The sequence below is a fragment of the Oncorhynchus clarkii genome, chromosome 12, assembly GCF_045791955.1.
Source record: "Oncorhynchus clarkii lewisi isolate Uvic-CL-2024 chromosome 12, UVic_Ocla_1.0, whole genome shotgun sequence".
NCBI classification, from domain to species: Eukaryota; Metazoa; Chordata; class Actinopteri; order Salmoniformes; family Salmonidae; genus Oncorhynchus; species Oncorhynchus clarkii.
The window spans coordinates 45,784,261-45,804,917 of record NC_092158.1 but is presented as its reverse complement, the minus strand read 5'-3'; the positions used below and the strand labels follow the sequence as shown (position 1 = coordinate 45,804,917).

At 42.7% G+C, this 20,657-nt stretch overlaps 1 protein-coding gene and 1 long non-coding RNA gene across 2 annotated transcripts in view; both read right to left on the bottom strand.

The window, feature by feature from the left end:
* Nucleotides 1-3,035: 3,035 nt before the first annotated feature.
* Nucleotides 3,036-5,683, bottom strand: LOC139423259 (uncharacterized). The gene is made up of 2 exons (XR_011635818.1): nucleotides 5,427-5,683; nucleotides 3,036-4,713 (listed from the first exon to the last, which is right to left on the bottom strand). It is a non-coding gene; the product is annotated as an uncharacterized lncRNA (long non-coding RNA).
* A 1,344-nt stretch (nucleotides 5,684-7,027) lies between these two features.
* Nucleotides 7,028-20,657, bottom strand: part of LOC139423245 (F-BAR and double SH3 domains protein 2-like) — a 50,855-nt gene continuing 37,225 nt past the window's right edge. The window contains exons 10-20 of the mRNA XM_071175051.1: nucleotides 19,112-19,207; nucleotides 15,460-15,576; nucleotides 14,621-14,722; nucleotides 13,857-14,009; nucleotides 13,129-13,254; nucleotides 11,230-11,313; nucleotides 10,752-10,956; nucleotides 10,289-10,536; nucleotides 9,536-9,752; nucleotides 9,077-9,147; nucleotides 7,028-8,965 (exon numbers count right to left, since the gene is read on the bottom strand). Of these exons, the coding sequence (XP_071031152.1) occupies nucleotides 8,879-8,965; nucleotides 9,077-9,147; nucleotides 9,536-9,752; nucleotides 10,289-10,536; nucleotides 10,752-10,956; nucleotides 11,230-11,313; nucleotides 13,129-13,254; nucleotides 13,857-14,009; nucleotides 14,621-14,722; nucleotides 15,460-15,576; nucleotides 19,112-19,207 (1,506 nt within the window). The 3' untranslated portion in view covers nucleotides 7,028-8,878. The remainder of the gene's footprint in view (nucleotides 8,966-9,076; nucleotides 9,148-9,535; nucleotides 9,753-10,288; nucleotides 10,537-10,751; nucleotides 10,957-11,229; nucleotides 11,314-13,128; nucleotides 13,255-13,856; nucleotides 14,010-14,620; nucleotides 14,723-15,459; nucleotides 15,577-19,111; nucleotides 19,208-20,657) is intronic.

Genomic DNA, 20,657 nt, shown 5'->3' with positions numbered 1-20,657 from the left:
CCATATAGCCCATCATTTAACCACCTGTTGTTAGCGTGTTCCGTCCAGTAATCCATCTTCATGGAGGCGGGACCATTTCCTCCATGACAAAAACTCAAAAACTTCCGTTACAGTTTGTAGAAACAAGTCAAAACATGTCTGCAATCAATCTTGAGGATGGATGTTTTTAACAAATATCATTAATAAGGTTCCAACCGGACACTTTCATTGTCTGCATAAAAGCCCTGGAACGAGAGGACACTCTCTCGTTAATATATTATTTATAGGACTATTTCTCTCTATACCATTTTATATTTCATATACTTTTGACTATTGGGTGTTCTTATAGGCACTATAGTATTGCCAGTTTAACAGTATAGCTTCCGTCCCTCTCCTCGCCCCTACCTGGGCTCGAACCAGGAACGACAGCCACACTCGAAGCAGCATTACCCATCGCTCCACAAAAGCCGCGGCCCTTGCAGAGCAAGGGGAATAACTACTCCAAGTCTCAGAGCGAGTGACGTTTGAAACGCTATGAGTGCACCCCGCTAACCCTTTCACATCGGGTACACCAGCCGTTAGGCTTGAAGTCATAAACAGCGCTGTGCTTGCGAAGAGCTGCTGGCAAAACGCACTAAAGTGCTGTTTGAATGAATGCTTACGAGCCTGCTGCTGCCTACCATCGCTAAGTCAGACTGCTCTATCACATCATAGACTTAATTACAACATAACACACAGAAATACGAGCCTTTGGTCATTAATATGGTCGAATCCGGAAACTATCATTTCGAAAACAAAACGTTTATTATTTCAGTGAAATACGGAACCGTTCCGTATTGTATCTAACGGGTGGCATCCCTAAGTCTAAATATTCTTGTTACATTGTACATCCTTCAATGTTATGTCATAATTGCGTACAATTCTGCCAAATTAGTTCGCAATGAGCCAGGCAGCCCAAATTGCTACATATACCCTGACTCTGCATGCAATGAACGCAAGAGAAGTGACAATTTCACCTGGTTAATATTGCCTGCTAACCTGGATTTTTTTATAGCTAAATATGTAGGTTTAAAAATATATACTTCTATGTATTGATTTTAAGAAAGGCATTGGTGTTTATGGTTAGGTACAGTCGTCCAACGATTGTGCTTTTTTCGCAATTGCGCGTTTGTTAAATCATCCCCCAGCGTTGCATCGATTATATGCAACGCAGGACACGCGAGAAACTAGTAAGATCAACCATGTGTAGTTATAACTAGTGATTATGATTGATTTTTATAAGATAAATTTAATGCTAGCTAGCAACTTACCTTGGCTTCTACTGCATTCGGATAACAGGCTTCCTTGTGGAGTGCAACGAGGCAGGTGGTTATAGCGTTGGACTAGTTAACTGTAAGGTTGCAAGATTGGATCCCCGAGCTGACAAGGTGTCGTTCTGCCCCTGAACAAGGCAGTTAACCCACCGTTCCTAGGCCGTCATTGAAAATAACAATGTGTTCTTAACTGACTTGCCTAGTTAAATAAAACAAATAAAAATAGGCAAAATCGACACCCAAAAATACTGATTTCCGATTGTTGAAAACTTGAAATCGGCTCTAATTAATCGGTCAACCTCTAGTACAAAGTTCCATCTTAAATTGATGGGTAGAACTACAGTAGCTACAGGACAACAGGACCTAGACCTAGTCTGGGATATGAGAGTAATGGTAATTTCAATTATTGAACCATTGATTCTATTCTTGGATAATATAATGTATAAATATACACCAAGATAATTCTTTGTCATGCCTCATTTTAGGAGGATCAGATGGTGACAGGTGTCTCAGCAGGGTCAGGCAGCCAGGCAAGACCAGTCTGTGATGGAGGTAAGGTGAATTTTTGCAGATACAACACTTTTCTCTCTGTGCAGCAAACACTGGACAAGCCAGATGTTATTTTAAGGCAGTCTGACAAACCTCCAATGTTGATTTCCAAAATGTGGTTGATAGAGTCTTTTCCAGATGACAAAACATATCAAACAAAAATGTGAGGAAGACCTGGTAGAAGCTATTGATGATGATGAATGGATACAGATATATTTCAATGCCCAGTCATGTTCATATCATCTCAGACATAAAGTACTGCAGTTTAAGACCATCAATAGAATGTACTATTTGCCAATGAAACGGAATATCATGCACTCAGAGATGTAATTCCTCTGCTGGAGGTGTAAAACACAAAAGGGGACATATATTTGCATATGTTATGTGTTGTGAAGGCTGGCTGAATTCTAGCAAAGAGTATGTTCTTTAATCTCAGTATGTCTAACGATTCTCCCTTCTCCTGTTTTTGTTTGCTTGGAGATGTTGATACTGGAGACTTATCTGTAGAAACTGTATAACTAAGCCTTTATAACAGCTAAGTAATGCATTGCCATTAATTGGAAAGTTGGTTATCCTCTCACAATGTCACGTTATGTATCACTAGAATTGATTTATTACCAGATTAAGGGTATACTGGGCAACTTTCATAAGGTCTGGATGCCTTATTTTGAATAAAGTACGACTAAATGAGTCTGTATTGACAACATGCCCAGGGGAGATACCTATTTAGCCAAACCCAAGCTAATGGGCTGCTCAGTCCTGGCCACGGTGGTCTGTCGTGCTATGGGTTGTCTGTACATAAGCATAATAATACAGCCTGTATCACATTTGAACACTTCTTCCAAAGTGCTTTTACCTTAAGACTTAAAAACAGGCCTAAAACAGGTAATGCTAGCTTGAAGTGGTTGGTGAACGCATTTGGTCAGTAGTGAATAGATAAATCTCATTTTGTCTTATATTGTATAAGCTAAAAGCTAACATTATTTGATTTTGGATCACAGGTAAAATGCTGCAATTACATTTACTTGTATTACTCATCAAGAGAAGGGGAAAGGGAGTTTCTTCAACTAAACCCATCTACAGCCATCTATCATCATCATCCACTCTCCCCCCACATCCCTCCATACAAGTGCCATCTGTCAACGTTACGTAAAAAACCCACTTGAAGCAAATTTAAACATTGAATTAAACTAATTTGAACAAGAGTGAGCAAAATTTTGAATGAGGGGGTGCCAACAGCAAAGCAACTCCCCTAATGTATCCTGTAGAGAGAAAGAGCATGTGGCAGTTAAGGGATCATGCAAATTATATGAGAGGGACACAGTATTAGAACACAAAGTTAACACGTAAATAACTTGATGTGGACAACCATTCACAGGCAAACAATTTGAAACTGTCTAAGAGTCATCTATACAGTGCAGTAGGAAAGTATTCAGATCCCCTGATTTGTTCCACATTTTGTTATGTTACAGCCTTATTCTAAAATTGATTCAATTAAAACATTTCATCAATCTACACACAATACCCCATAATGACAAAGAGAAAACACATTTGTTGAAAATGTTCCAAATCTCTCTCTCTCTCTCAAAAAAAAGATACCTTATTTACATAATTATTCAGACCCTTTGCTATAAGACTTGAAATTGAGCTCAGGTGCATCCTGTTTCCACTGATCATCCTTGATGTTTCTACAACTTGATTGGACATGACTTGGAAAAGCAAAAACCAAGCCATGAAGTGGAAGGAATTGTCCGTAGAGCACCGAGACAGGATTGTGTCGAGGCACAGATCCGGGGAAGTATACCAAAACATTTCTGCAGCATTGAATGTCCCCAAGAACACAGTGGCCTCCATCAATCTTAAATGGAAGAAGTTTGGAACCACCAAGACTCTTCCTAGAGCTGGCCGTCCAGACAAACTGAGCAATCCGGGGAGAAGGGCCTTGGTCAGGGAGGTGACCGAGAACCCGATGGTCAATCTGACAGAGCTCCAGAGTTCCTCTGTGGAGATGGGAGAACCTTCCAGAAGGACAATCATCTCTGCAGCACTCCACCAATAGGGCTTTTATGGTAGAGTGGCAAGACGGAAGCCACTCCTCAGTAAAAACACGACAGCCCGCTTGGAGTTTGCCAAAAAGCACCGAAAGACAGACCATGAGAAACAAGATTATCTGGTCTGATGAAACCAAGATTGAACTATTTGGCCTAAATGCCAAGCATCACGTAATGTCTGGAGGAAACCTGGCACCATCCCTACGGTGAAGCATGGTGGTGGCAGCATCATGCTGTGGGGATGTTTTTCAGCGGCAGGGACTGGGAGACTAGTCAGGATCGAGAGAAAGATGAACGGAGCAAAGTATAGAGAGATCCTTGATATAAACCTGCTCAGGACCTCAGACTGGGCTGAAGGTTCACCTTCCAACAGGACAACGACCCTAAGCACACAGCCAAGACAACGCAGGAGTGGCTTCGGGACAAGTCTCTGAGTGGCCCAGCCAGAGCCCAGACTTGAACCTGATTGAACATCTCTGGAGAGACCTGAAAATAGCTGTGCAGAAACGCTCCTCATCTAACATGACAGAGCTTGAGAGGATCTGCAGAGAAGAATGGGAAAAACTTCTCAAATACAGATGTGCCAAGCTTGTAGCGAGGATGTAATCGCTGCCAAAGGTACATCAACAAAGTACTGAGTTAAGTATCTGAATACTTATGTAGATGTTCCTGTTAACATTTATCAGAGAGATATGCTGATTTACAGCCATGGGGCCAGGCTTATTGCTTCGCACCAGGGTGTTGTAGGAGACGGTAGTGCAGGACCTTGAGAATATCATGTCCAATGGATAGGGCTGAATGACTGAACTGTGTGAATGGTCCTGTGGGTGGGAGAGAGAGAGAGGAGAGAAGGGTCAGTAATCAAGTAATATCAGACTGGCTACGTATCATTAATCATCAGCCCCCCCCCCCCCCCAGACAAGGGGTATACATTCCAAGAAAAAATCCAATTGTAGTGAGCAGGTAGGATGTTTGTGAAGTATACCCATAGCAATAAAAAGGCACATTTTAACTTACTGTATCGGCTGATGTAACTACATGAAGTGCATGATTATCTGCTCAGATGCCATACTGTGCCCTTCTCCTGCTGTAACATTCAGGACACACACACCAACTGCTACTCTGTTATTATCTATGCATAACCACTTTAATAACTCTACCTACATTTACATATTACCTCGACTGGCTGGTGCCTCCGCACATTGGCTCTGTACCGGTACCCTGTATATAGTCTCCCTACTGTTATTTTACTGCTGCTCTTTCACTACTTGTTACTTTTATTTATCATTCATGTTTTTATAACTGCATTGTTGGTTAGGGGCTTGTAAGTAAGCATTTCACTGTAAGGTGAACCTGTTGTATTAATATAGCTTGATATATAGCTCACTGGATATTGTTGCATGTGTAAGCAATAGCAAAGTGCCAGATAGTTAAAAGTGACAGATATTACTGAGTAATAATGAACAGCAGTTACTAAGCACAGCCAGAAGGTCTAGGTCTAAATTAGCTACAGAAAGAAATGGAGAAATCTCACCTTTCTTCAGCAGGTAGCTCTGGCCTGGCAGCTTAATCTTGTAGCATGTTGAGGGGCTAACTAACTTCTACTTGAACTACTAGTAAGCATAGCCAGTGATCATGTTGGGCTAGCTACTGCAAACCAACTTTGTCCCGATGTAGAGATTGTTCTATTGGCAAGCTATCTTCTGCATTTTAGCTAACATTATCATTTTTATCTTCCTGTCACACAATAAATAATTTGTGCTGTAAACACCACCCCCCCCCCCCCCCCCCCCCCCCCCCGCCCCCAAACAACTTGAATATTCTATAAGGGAGTGAGTACTTCCGGGTATGAACAAAACGAAAATCGGAATAAAGTGTTATTTGTTTTCTGTTATTCCATGCCCATGTTTTGACCCAATAAAGGAGAAAACAAGTCTATTTCCGATTTTCGTTTTTCAAATTCAGAAACGGGCCGTTTTCGTTTTTTTCACGTCGTCTTTTGAATCAATTAACCAATGAATGGTAGATACAGACCAAACCAGTCTGCCACAATTCTGGTTGTCACTAGTTACCACAGCCACAAAGTCACAAACCACAACTATTTCTACCATTTATCTTATTAATACGTTTTATATCTAACCTTAAAATATTCATTAAAACAATTCGATTTTTAGTTTATGATCAAATACGTGTTTAGCAGATGCTATTGCGGATGTAGCGAAATGCTTGTGCTTCTAGTTCCGACAGTGCAGCAATTATCTAACAATTTCACAACAAATACCTAATACACAAATCTAAGTAAAGGAATGTAATTAAGAATATATAAATACATGGACGAGCAATGTCAGAGCGACAGACTAAGATACAGTAGATATAGAATACAGTATACATATGTAAACATTAAAGTGGCATTATTAAGTGACCAGTGTTTTATTTATTAAAGTGGCCAATGATTTTAAGTCTGTATGTTGGCAGCAGCCTCTGTGCTAGTGAATGCTTATTTAGCAGTCTGATGACCTTGAGATAGACGCTGTTTTTCAGTCTCTCAGTCCCAGCTTTGATGCACCTGTACTGACCTCGCCTTTTGGATGATAGCGGGGTGAACAGGCAGTGGCTCGGGTGGTTGTCCTTGATGATCTTTTTGTCCTTCCTGTGACATCGGGTGCTGTAGGTGTCCTGGGGGGCAGGTAGTGATGCGTTGTGCAGATCGCACCACCCTCTGGAGAGCCCTGTGGTTGTGGGCGGTGCAGCTGCCGTACCAGGCAGTGATACAGCCCGACAGGATGCTCTCGATTGTGCATATATAAAAGTTTGAGGGTTTTAAGAGACAAGCCACATTTATTCAGCCTCCTGAGGTTGAAAAGGTGCCGTTGCGCCTTCTTCCCCACACTGTCTGTGTGGATGGACCATTTCAATTTGTACGCTGATGGAACTTACCTTGCCTCCTTCTCCACTGCTGTCCCATAGATGTGGATAGCGGGGTGCTCGCTCTGTTGTTTCCCGAAGTCCACAATCATCTCCTTTGTTTTGTTGACGTTGAGGGAAAGTTTATAGCCAATGTTGACTTCGTGTCTGTGGCATCTAGTGGAAACCCACAATTATTTTGTGAAATGTTGAATAAAACAGAACAAAATGTGATTTCAGCCAATTTTATTCCATATTTATTTTAACAAAAAAAATTCTTAATATCCAATTAAATAATTTAGATTTTCTGCTATTGCTGCAGATGCTACATCAGTGGGCCATTTGTTTCTACCGTATCTCTGAAGATCCTGATTTATTTTCAGTAACATAATGACAAACTACTTCATGTTTGCGTCAAAGTATTTCACAACCACATGTATTTTTTCAATATAACAGGGTAAACTTCAAAATAAGTTTGACATTCAAATCTCAAGGAGATCAACGAGAACACAGCAACGTGGCTGACAGATTCCTGATTTCCTATGATCAACAATTTATACGTTTCCGTATGTTTTAATCCTTAATGTAAAATTGCTGCACAGCTATCCATCTCAAAGCTCTGTAAACTATTAATATTTAAATGATACAATTAAAAAGCATACATCAAATAAAATCAATCATACCTCCCAACGTAAACAAATATATATATTTTTTGGCGACATAAATCAAATGCATTTCACAAGGAGAACAATACTCATACCGATATAGATGGAGCAAAAAAAATCTAAGTAGACAAACAATGCAGCAACCACGAGAGAGACCAAGCAGCAATACTGAAAAGAGCATTAACAGAATATCAAAAAAGTGCTTCAGTATTTCAGTCAGTTCACACTTCCTGTAGGGAATTAGGAACTATGGAGATTCTCTTCCGGTAACTTTAAGGCACGTCTGACTCATGGTCTGACCCAGGGACGCACCGCACAACTGCAAATCACCTTGCGATGCTTTCCGTCTTGAACTGCGACCCAGTCTGCATTCCTGACTGAAAAAACTATTCTCACCAGCAACTATTATTGGCTAGTTTACGCCTAGATTAGTATTGATGACAACATAGTTAGATCCTTGTTTTTACAACAAAAAGTAGCACAAAAAGTCTACATTTACTCATACATACACTATAGACTGCCCCTGGCAATCTTGAAATGTCCCAAGTTTTAACACAAGGAAGTTGTACAAATACATTTAGAAGAGAAGTAAATTTACATGTCAGGGGCAGTGTTGTTCTAGTTTCACAGTGTGACCCAGATTTTGCCCTCAATGGGGCTATTCCTATCTTAAACAATTACACCCCTCCAAAATTGCCACTTTTCCCTTGTTTATGAAATGTTGGAAACACTTTTTAAAGACGTATTTCAGGTACAGGAGTGATACCCGACTCTACCGTGTTGTCAATTTCCCTGAAATGTGCGGAGACAACATTAACACAATCTACCAAGAACCAAACAGAGATCTGGCTTGGAATTTAGCTGTGTTTTTAAAAAAAACATAGTGACAGATGTACAATCCTCTCACAAAATTAGCAACACTTTGTTGAATAGTAATCCAATGGCGATATCTTGCGCGAACAACAAGGCAAGACCCCCCCCCACCCCCCAGTTATGAAGGCGAGGGAGCTAGCCAAAGAGAGAAAAAGAGAAAGAGGTTGAGAGAGTAAGAAAACACAGTTAGAATACAGCACAGAGAAAAAGAGGTATTGACCAAGGAAAAATATGGGTAACAGAGAAAAATAATAAAGTGAACTAGAAAATGGGATGTGGGGTTGGAATTTGGAAACAGTGTCAATTGCACAATTATTTGGGTTCTCCGCACCGCACAACATTTCAGCCCTACTGGCTTTGGACTGTGTGGAGGGAGACAAACCAAATTTCGGGCTACCTCATGGAGCCTCTCCGGTGGGGAGTGGGGATAACCCCTGATTGGTTCAGGGGCTCTGGAGCCTGTTGTCTCTCCCTGGGGGGGTGGGGGGGGCAGGGCAGTCGGTCAGGTCTGATCTGGCTGTGGGTAGCAGCCACGGCGGCGGTGTTACACCAGCGTGATCTCCACTTCCTCCCTCTTCTTCACCTGGCCACGAGGCTGCTGCGGCTTGGGGGGCGGCGGTGCAGCGCGGACCTGTCCATAACATACAAACAAGCTAGGTTATTCCTTTGAGTGCCAAGTGGAACCTCAACAACGAGTCTTTTCAAACCGGACAAGGGTCAGTATCCATACAGTGTGACTTACAGGTCGAATGGTGCCCCCCGCACCACCATCTGTTGGGTACCTGGGGGGCTGGGTGGAGTTCTGGGCAGGACCTGAAGGTGAGGGGGGCAGACAGAGTCATCATCACCACGTCTTGGCATAGAAATCACTACAGGGTAGTGACATTGTGCCTTAATGAAAACAACCCAGATGTGTCAAATCTCAGAATGAGGACTCTTAAAATCCATGTGGTTGTTTATTACTTGTCCACATCCCTACTTTTTTTACATGGTCTATTTTGTGTGCATTTATTATGATAAATAACATAGCCTGGTCCCAGATCTGGTTGTGCCGTCTTACCAACTCCTATGTTTGTTGTCATGCCATGGACTATAATACAGCACAAAACAGATCTGGGACCAGGCAATGAATGATATGAAATTGCAATAACGTTTGAAGTGCAAAATAATAAATAGTCAGCCTTTGAGGAGTGGTTCTTACTTTGCAAGTGGCCTTTGAGTGGTGCGGGCGGTGGCCTATGGTGGCCGTTGATGGAGGGGGGGCGGGGTATGGGGGAGGCGCTGGCACTGGAGGGGCTGGACTGGGGCGAGGGCAGAGTGGGGGTCAGAAGGGGGCTGCTTTGACAGGGGCTGCTATGGAACGGGCCCAGAAGGAAGGGACTCTGTGGAGAGCACTCGGAAAGAGGAGCGGGGGACGCCTGGAAGACAGCGCACACCACAGAATTAAATAAAACAGTAATATATTGATATATTGATACTGTTATACAGTATCTTTATGACGTATACTGTATGGATGAGAATGTGAGCCGTGAGAACCTTTTTTTCTCCATTCATTCCCTCATGGATTCATGTGTGTAAACAGCATATAGATAGATAGAGGACATAACATTGTATCTGTCCCATTATGGCATCTGTGATATCATGGGCAGCGCCGTTGAGGCCATCTCCATTTTGTAGTGGTACATTGTTTACGAAGTAGTAGAAGACAAACTGAAAGGATGCATACTGCCACCTGTAGTGTGTTGTTTGAACAGCTATAAAGCAAAGGTTGGCTCCTGATAAGGAAGGATCATATAATTCCATCCAGGTTAACCCATAGGAAGTCCCACCCAGTTCAACAAAATGGTGAAAATCCTCAATGGTGCTGCCCATGCTAAAACTGGCTTTTGGGCACTAGTCCTCTATCCATCTGTATGGTAAACAGCTCCTAGGGTGATTGCATACATGTGTGTACCTGCGGATTGCTGCTGGCCTCTCCTGAGACGTCGCCATTCTCGCTGTCTCCACTGGCACCAGCCGCTGCCAGAAGGTCCTCCACAAGCACAGCAGGGAAGACACCCACGGTGCCATTGAACTCGCCCTCCCAGAAACCGTCATCCTCGTAGGTCTCGCGGCTCAGCACACGGATGATGGCGCCCTCAGGGAACGAGAGCTCCTCACCTGTCTGGCCCGCGTAGTCGTACAGGGCCTTGGCGAAGCACACTGAGGGAAAGAGAGAGCAAGGAAGAGATCAGAATGAAGAGAACATTTAAAAAATAAATGGTCACAACATCTCAATGACATTGTTTATTCAATGTGGGGCGAATCCTAACTTTTACTTAAGTCCAATTTCCTTTCATCTCCCACTGACATCAATGCATGACTAAGTGAAAATCGGACTTGCTCCTAACGTTTCGGCAAAATTCACTGTCTCTCACCACCACTGGAGTCTCCGTTGGCGATAGGTGTGCCCGGCGTGTGCAGCTCTGACTCGGCCAGCTCGGGCTCGGTAGAGTTACTGGAAGAGTGGGAGCGAGCGTCCAGGGCGGCCAGAGACTGGAGCATGCTCATTAGGCTGTTGGACGAGGGCAGCTGCAGGTACTTCTCCGGGACATAGCCCACCTGGCCTGTCTGGTTCCTGGCCTGGAGACAATGTTGGAACACACAGGGTTATCATTAGTGATAGTAGGGCACACTGCTGCAACATGTTTTGTAATGGAAAACATAACAAAGTTCTTATTGAACAAGTTGAAGTAGTACCTCCCTATTTCACTCTGTTTCAAAAAAGTTCCCTCCCCACTGGACACAACCCCTGATGTGTACAGTAGGAGTATGATATGACTTCAGAGTACCTCTTGCTTTATTCTAGTTAAAACACAAACTGAGGTAGCGCCACTCTTGAAAAGCGCTCTGTACCTTGACCCAGTCCTCCATGTCCCCATCATCGATAACCTCCAGCACCTCCTGTTCCTCGATGGTCAGCTCGTCTGGCTGAGACGCCTGGGAGAGAAGAGAGAGGAAAGAGGTCATGTTTCATTACTGCAAGACTGCCCCAGTCAATTCCGTTAATATATTATAGGTTGGAGCTGCGTGCTGCTCACGGGACCTACAGTGGGAAGAACAAGTATTTGATACACAGCCGATTTGGCAGGTTTCCCTACTTACAAAGCATGTAGAGGTCTGTAATTTTTTATCATAGGTACACTTCAACTGTGAGAGACGGAATCTAAAACAAAAATCCAGAAAATCACATTGTATGATTAAGTAATTAATTAGCATTTTATTGCATGACATAAGTATTTGATACATCAGAAAAGCAGAACTTAATATTTGGTACAGAAACCTTTATTTGCAATTACAGAGATCATACGTTTCCTGTAGTTCTTGACCAGGTTTGCACACACTGCAGCAGGGATTTTGGCCCTCTCCTCCATACAGACCTTCTCCAGATCCTTCAGGTTTCGGGGCTGTCGCTGGGCAATACGGACTTTCAGCTCCCTCCAAAGATTTTCTATTGGGTTCAGGTCTGGAGACTGGCTAGGCCACTCCAGGACCTTGAGATGCTTCTTACGGAGCCACTCCTTAGTTTCCCTGGCTGTGTGTTTCGGGTCGTTGTCATGCTGGAAGACGCAGCCACGACCCATCTTCAATGCTCTTACTGAGGGAAGGAGGTTGTTGGCCAAGATCTCGCGATACATGGCCCCATCCAGCGTCCCCTCAATACGGTGCAGTCGTCCTGTCCCCTTTGCAGAAAAGCATTCCCAAAGAATTATGTTTCCACCTCCATGCTTCACGGTTGGGATGGTGTTCTTGGGGTTGTACTTATCCTCCTTCTTCCTCCAAACACGGCGAGTGGAGTTTAGACCAAAAAGCTCTATTTTTGTCTCATCAGACCACATTACCTTTTCCCATTCCTCCTCTAAATCATCCAGATGGTCATTGGCAAACCTCAGACGGGCCTGGACATGCGCTGGCTTGAGCAGGCGGACCCTGCGTGCGCTGCAGGATTTTAATCCATGACGGCGTAGTGTGTTACTAATGGTTTTCTTTGAGACTGTGGTCCCAGCTCTCTTCAGGTCATTGACCAGGTCCTGCCGTGTAGTTCTGGGCTGATCTCTCACCTTCCTCATGATCATTGATGCCCCACGAGGTGAGATCTTGCATGGATCTCCAGACCGAGGGTGATTGACCGTCATCTTGAACTTCTTCCATTTTCTAATAATTGCGCCAACAGTTGTTGCCTTCTCACCAAACTGCTTGCCTATTGTCCTGTAGCCCATCCTAGCCTTGTGCAGGTCTACAATTTTACCCCTGATGTCCTTACACAGCTCTCTGGTCTTGGCCATTGTGGAGAGGTTGGAGTCTGTTTGATTGAGTGTGCGTACAGGTGTCTTTTAAACAGGTAACGAGTTCAAACAGATGCAGTTAATACAGGTAATGAGTGGAGAACAGGAGGGCTTCTTAAAGAAAAACGAACAAGTCTGTGAGAGCCGGAATTCTTACTGGTTGGTAGGTGATCAAATACTTATGTCATGCAATAAAATGCGAATTAATTACTTAAAAATCATACAATGTGATTTTCTAGATTTTTGTTTTAGATTCCGTCTCTCACAGTTGAAGTGTACCTATGATAAAACATCACAGACCTCTACATGCTTTGTAAGTAGGAAAACCTGCAAAATCGGCAGTGTTTCAAATACTTGTTCTCCCCACTGTATATGGTAAGAGGTACGGTACCATACTGCACCGCATCCAAGGTGTTGAGTTAATTGTCAGCTTAAAGATAATAGGAAAGCACTGTGTGTGTGTGGGTACCTTGTATGAGTAGAGCACTTTGCAGGTGAGGGGGTAGTTCCTGAGGGTACTGGAGGGGCTGGAGCTGCTGTCGTCCAACACCTCTCCACTATCTTCATCCTCCTCCCTCTCTAGGTCACCTGTACCCTAAAAAACACACACACAGCAAGTTGTAGAGGATCCCTTTGAGCAAGGGAAGCCGCAGAATCTATAATTTCGATCACCTAGTGCAGGAGTGTCAAACTCATTCCATGGAGGGCCTAGTTCCTGCTGTTTTTTTTGTTTATCGTTTCAATTATGACTTAGACAACCAAGTGAGGGGAGTTCCTTGCTAATTAAAGACCTTAATTGATCAATCAAGTGCAAGAGAGGAGCGAAAACCTGCAGTCACTCGGCCCTCCGTGGAATGAGTTTGAGACGTGACATAGTGAGAAGGTGGTTTGTAGATCAGTGACTGCAAAATTTGTAGCCTTGTTAAATCATCCTGATCTCGCAAGCTCACATGCTGTTAGCTTGGTTTCACAAGGCTAGTCAATCTCAAAACACAAACACAGCACAGGCTAAGCTAGCATCTTAAGGTTGAGCAACAGTGTCTTAAAGACGCACCTCAGCTCCCTTATGGGATTTACCTGAGACCGGCAAATTCCAGTAGGCAGGTATAAAGGGGACAAAATGACAAATCGAGATGCGTTTGTGTGTATAAAATGTTGTCTCGTATTTGAATACATAATGTGTGTTTTGTGACTCACGGAGAGTGAAAGATCATGGGCATTTAGGTTGGCCCACCGCTCGTTCTCCAGCTCCTCCATCACCTGGTTCATGGCGCTCTTCAGCCACGTCTCCACTGTGATGCCTGCCTCTCTCAGTAGAGCCAGACGAGCATCTGCCTTCAGCTTCACGGTCTGGAGTTAGTGACATATGAATTTCATGCTTATTCCCTCCTAATTCCAGGAATCTACGAACTGGGATTTCTGGAAAACCTAGGACTTTGCAACCCTAGTAATGACTCTGATGCTATAATAAAAAGCTGAATTAGAACTATGTTGGATGTATTCTGCCTTATCCACCAACAGGGGGAATCAGAGGCAAGAGAGACTAAGGTGAGACAACCTGCTGGCCCACTGATAAACAAACCTCAGTAAGGGATCACACACACACGTGAGCACTGGTGGAATCATAACCATGGTCTCCTGCTCAGGAAACCAACGTCTCCTTCTTGGGCCAAGGGTGACAGATTTGAAGCAGCAGGCAGGGCTACCTCATTGCTCTCGAGTGGCGCAGCGGTCTAAGGCACTGCATCTCAGTGCTAGAGGCGAGACCCTGGTTCGAATCCAGGCTATATCACAACTTGCCGTGATTGGGAGTCCCGTAGGGCGGCACACAATTGGCCCAGCGTTGTCCGGTGTAGGCCGTCATTGTAAATAAGAATTTGTTCTTAATTTGTTCTAGTTAAATAAATAAAAAATAAAATCACAATCCTACTAAACTTCACTACACACACGCACAAGTTTACCTCTGCTCTCCGCAGGTTCTCCCTGGCCTCCTCCATCTTGAGCTCTAGCTCGCTGCGGTTCTGCTCCGAAAGCCCCTGTTGGGTCCCATAGTCCTCCAGGGCCTGAAAGGTCACAGGTAACATGTAGAGAACAAACCAATCTTAATGGCTGCGTCTGAAATGGCACCCTATTCCCTGCATAGTACAGTAGGGAATAGGTTTCCATTACAGACAAAACCTATGACAAATCTTAAAAGAAACTATACCACCACACAATGAAAAGGAGGAACCAAATCAAAAGCAGGAAAAGCTAAAACAATAGGGCCATGAAAATGAGAAACGCTGAAATAATCAAGCAATAAATGGTAGACAACATTACAGTGAATAGAAGAAATTGTAAAACTCTCACAGATAAAGCATGACTCATTTAATATAATTTCAAGTAACAGGGTTGTTAAAGGGCCATGTTACATCCTGGTTTACTGGAAAACACTTGTCAGAGTTTGGCCAAGAACTACCTACATCCGTTATCTTATCACCAAATTTGAACAACAAACCATCAGGCCAGTAGGGCGATGGTTCGAACGTTTCCTAAACGTTATCACTTCCCTTCCCTCTGACACAGTGCAAGCATCATAAAACTGATTAATTATTAGTATTTTATATTGGAAGTGTACTGAAGTTGAACAAATCTGAGCCCGTATTCATAAAGTCATAAAGTCTATGAGTCCATGTAATCTTATCTAAAAGGCAGAAAACTTTTCCTAGATCAGCACTCCTACTCTGAGACACTTTCTGAATAGGCGATCTCTCGCTTCTTAAAGGTTCCATCCCTTTCTCTTTTCCTCCCTCTCTCTCACCCTCTGACTGTGGATGATGCTCTTGTGTTCTCGTGCCACTCGGGTCGCCCACTTCCGTGCCTCCTTATCCAGACTGTGCTCCTCCACAGTGCCACTCTCCTTCTGCAACTGCCCCACCTAGTGACCAGGGATGATGTATAGGGGAGGGAGAGAGAGAGTTGAATGATAATATTCAGCTAAACATATTCAGCATCCGTATCTGTCCGTGCATCTATTAAAATAAGTCAAAAATACTTATATATAATATATGGTACATATAAAACAGACATATTCACCTAAATATTTATGGTTGGAAATTGGAGCTGATATTCGTTTGAGGGTGAATGTTGGCAAATATTATGAAATTAGATTTTTGAGGAATGAACTCAAGGCGGCATAGTAAAAAACGTTCCACTATTGAGGCTATCTAAGGAAAACAACCTAGAGGAAAGCACTTCCTCTATGGATGACCTCACAAGAGGAACACAGCCAATCCACATCCCAATGGGATGAGGCAAGGTCTCTAAATCAGGGATGTAATCAGTGCAATGTGAAATGTCTGATATTTGCTCGGGGGTAGGTTGATTCCAATAATATAGGATTAGAAGGCGATCAGAAAAACATAAATTCCAGATTTAAAATGGAATAATCTTGTTCTTATTTCGCTCCACAACTCATCTACAAGGCCTGAAGTCTCAGTCCAGGCCTCTCTGATGTGTAATGTGATATGTTCTGAACTAAAAATAAAAAATACTAAAAAATATAAAGGAATAGAGCTGACACGGTTCTCTAGTCTACATGACCTACAATCATATTTGTTCTACATAATAGACTTATATCAGAACGTTCTGTAACACTAAGTGTTCATTATCCACCAAACAGAAGAAAACGTACTGAAACGGGGAGGGACGTCCCTGGACTTGTCTAATAATCAAAACGCTAATTTTTGTTTCCTAATACAAAATGATTTTAAACATTTTCCACTGTACTCGGTAATGAACAGAGATCACTGGCCATCTGATGGACACGCGCAACAGGACCACAAAGTTTGGTCTCACCTCTCCTCAGGAGGTGTATAGGTCAACTCCTATGACTGATGATGACCCCTGGCATGATTCATGCGCACACAGCTGATTAATCTCTAAGCCCTGACAAAATAATAAACACAGTCCAAATGGCTAAATGTATAATTATGAGTACATTCAGCGAGAGAGAGCGAGAGAGCTCTTCGGTCACAATAATATGCGCTTTTATCTATTCTAAAACACAGACACCCCTACCATTTGTATTTCAAATATTTGCACATTGTTAAATCACTGTACACAGCTGATAACATTAGAAATGCCTTTATCTTTCAGAAACCTTGGTGTATGCAATATTTAAATCAAATTTTATTGGTCACACAAATAGTTAGCAGATGTTAATGCGAGTGTAGCGAAATGCTTGTGCTTCTAGTTCCGACAGTGCAGTAATATCTAACAATTCCCCAACAACTACCTAATACACACAAATCTAAAGGGGTGAATGAGAATATGTACATATAAATATCTGGATGAGCGATTGCCGAGTGGCATAGGCAAGGTGCCATAGATGGTATAAAATACAGTATAAACATATGAGTAATGTAAGATATGTAAACATTTTTAAAGTGGCATTGTTTGAAGTGACTAGTGATCCATATATTAAAGTGACCAGTGATTGGGTCTCAGTGTAGGCAGCAACCTCTGAGTTAGTGATTGCTGTTTACTGTTCATTTCTAGTTTGTTTTGTTTCTTTACATTTTTATGTTTTGAATTACATGTCAATAAAACCCATTTCAATTACATGTCAGTAAAGCCCCTTTGAATTGAGAAAGTGATACCGTGCGAGAAAGAACGAGCCAGAGCAAAAAAGAACAGAAAGCCAGCGAGGGAGAGTGCGAGGGAGAGAGCGAGAGCCAGCGAGGGAGAGAGCGAGAGCCAGCGAGGGAGAGAGCGAGAGCCAGATACGGATACCTCTGTCACATTGTTTAGGGAGAGGAAAGGGGGGGTAGGTTTGAGGGAGGTGGAGGGTGCAACTGCATCACTAAATGTTTTCTTTAGGAACAGGCCACAGCTTGTTTCACTACCAACGGAAAACAACGAGGGTCTTGGAGACAAACACCCTCTGCAGGCGGCAGAGGATGCGGACAAGTGCACTGGCGAGCAGACGGACTGACTGGCAGGCTGGGTCAGTTGAGAACATGTTCCTCTGGGGCTCGCATGCACACCATATACATACACACCATAAACCATACAAACAAACCTGCGTGCAATGAATTGATACGCAAAACAACGCCGGATTCAAAACTTTGAATTTTTCAATTTAAACTACTATACAAAATTCTTGCAATTAATATAATGTTATATATATGGGGGATACAATCTTCCCAGCTCTGCAGATTCTGCTGTGAGGAGGCAGAGTCATTAGATCATGTATTTTGGTATTGTACATATGTAGCTTGTTTTTGGTCACAGGTCCAGGAATGGCTAAAGAATTGCAACATTTGCCTAGAACTAACGCTACAGATAGCAATACTGGGTGGTTTGAAAAGCCATAGTCAAATCAATCAATAATATAATAATTATTTTAGCAAAAATGTTTATTTTTAATTTACAATCTGTAGAAGCTATGAGAATAGGAAGGTTCAATTATTTTGTGAAGCATCACAGCACAGTTGAAAAATATATGGCAAATAGAAATTCGAAATGGATGATGTTGAGAGATAGATGGGAGGGGTTGAATGGAGCTGAAGGGTGGGACTAAAAACAAGATAAACATTGTAAAGCATACAGGATCTGTAAAATGTATATAGGTTCGGAACTTTTGTGAAATAGCATAGTTACAAATAGAAATCAAACTGGATGGACATCAGAAATAGAGGAAGGACTAAGAACAAACAAGAGAGAACTATTGTAAAGTAGACTGTGTCTGTAAAATGTGTATAAGATGTATAAATTGAAGGTAAAAGCAGAAGTGTTTATTAGTTTACTCCAATTGGGGGATCGGCGGTAGGGTTTGCAGGGAATAATAATAAAGGTATATTCTTTAAAAAAAGTGTCTATATAGGTATGTATATATGTGTATATGTATGCATGTGTTTATGGATATATATATATTTGCAAAAACAAAATACCGGGGATTGGAAATGATGCAGACAATTACATTGGAAGCGAACATTCTTTCCGCAATTTTAAACTGATCCACCCCTTAAAAAAAAAAAACCTGCGTGCAACACAAACACACTCACCAAAACACAAGCATTGCATGTAATGGACGTCACTGTCATTTAACAGCTTGCTTCCTCCCTCACAGGTCCACTACTGTGATGGATTTTACAAATCCCAATCCTGTCTCGCAATGCCTTAGCCAGCTACGCCAAAGAAAAGCTAGCAATTCAATGGCATGGGTAGAGGCATTTCAAGTTGAGGAGTGAGCCTACAAATTCAACTTGGTTACACATATGCACAAAGCATGTACGGTAGAGCAGGTTAGCTAGCCTAGCGGTGAAGAAGGACCAGTGGTTCTACAAGAGGGTAGTTTTAGCATAGCTAGTGTGTAGCGTAGCACTAGCCAACACGTTCCATGAGAGAAGTAGCATTAGCGTAGCATTAGCATAGCATTAGCGTAGCATTAGCGTAGCACTACTACCCACCGTGTCAGTGTTGATGGGCTGGAAGAGGATGGCTGGGGTACTGTGGAACACTTGGTTCTGCTGTACAAACTGCTGCTGGTGAAAGTCCTGCATCATCTGAAGAGAACACACGAACATACGCAGATGCACACACACATGCAGACACGCACACATAGCCATTTAGTTAACCTCATAATACAGCACAATAGAAGCAACTGATAATCTGAAAGAGGCATAAAGGGATTAGAATAGATAAAACTCATTATCATGACAGAGGCCTATGTCATCGGCGAGTGACCACACTGCTCTTATTTAAGCCAGGGCCATCAAAGGACCACTGACGGTCAGAGCAGAGTGCAGCATGACCTAAAGTCACAGGGGAGCATTCACGGTCACCTCAAGGGTCATAGGAAGATTACCAGAGAGAGGTCAAAACTATACACCCACACACACAGCCTGCTGTGGCGTCACAGTGAAAGAGGAACTATATGAGTCAGCCGGTAGAAATCTGACCCCTCTGTGGGATCTGGCACCTACAGCTCACTGCCTCCCTGCATATACACAGTACCAGTCAATAGTTCGGACACAACTACTCATTCCAGGGATTTTTCATTATTTTTTACTATTTTCTACATTGCAGAATAATAGCGAAGACATCAAAACAATGACATAACAAATATGGAATCATGCAGTGTTCTTCAAAGTAGCCACCCTTTGCCTTGATGACAGCTCTGCACACTCTTGACATTCTCTCAACCAGCTTCACGAGGTAGTCACCTAGAAAGCATTTCAATTAACAGGTGTGCCTTGTTAAAAGTTCATTTGTGAAATTTCTTTCCTTCTTAATGCGTTTGAGCCAATCAGTTGTGTTGTGACAAGGTAGAGGTGGTATACAGAAGATAGCCCTATTTGGTAAAAGACCAAGTCCAAATTATGTCAAGAACAGCTCAAATAAGCAAAGAGAAACAACAGTCCATCATTACTTCAAAGACATGAAGGTTTGTCAATCCGGAACATTTCAAGAACTTTGAAGGTTTCTTCAAGTGCAGTCGCAAAAACCATCAAGCGTTATGATGAAACTGGCTCTCATGAGGACCGCCATAGAAAAGGAAGACCCAGAGTCACCTCTGTTGCAGAGGATAAGTTCATTAGAGTTACCAGCCTCAGAAATTGCAGCCCAAATAAATGCTTCACAGAGTTCAAGTAACAGACATCTCAACATCAACTGTTCAGAGAGACTGTGTGAATCAGGTCTTCATGATCAAATTGCTGAAAAGAAACCACTACTAAAGGACACCAATAAGAAGAAGAGACTTGCTTGGGCCAAGAAACACAAGCAATGGACATTGGACCGGTGGAAATCTGTCCTTTGGTCTGATGAGTCCAAAATTGAGTTTTTTGGTTCCAACCGCCATGTCTTTGTGAGACGCAGAGTAGGTGAACGGATGATCTCTGCGTGTGTATTTCCCACCATGAAGCATTGAGGAGGAGGTGTGATGGTGTGGGGGTGCTTTGCTGGTGACACTGTCTGTGATTTATTTAGAATTCAAGGAACACTTAACCAGCA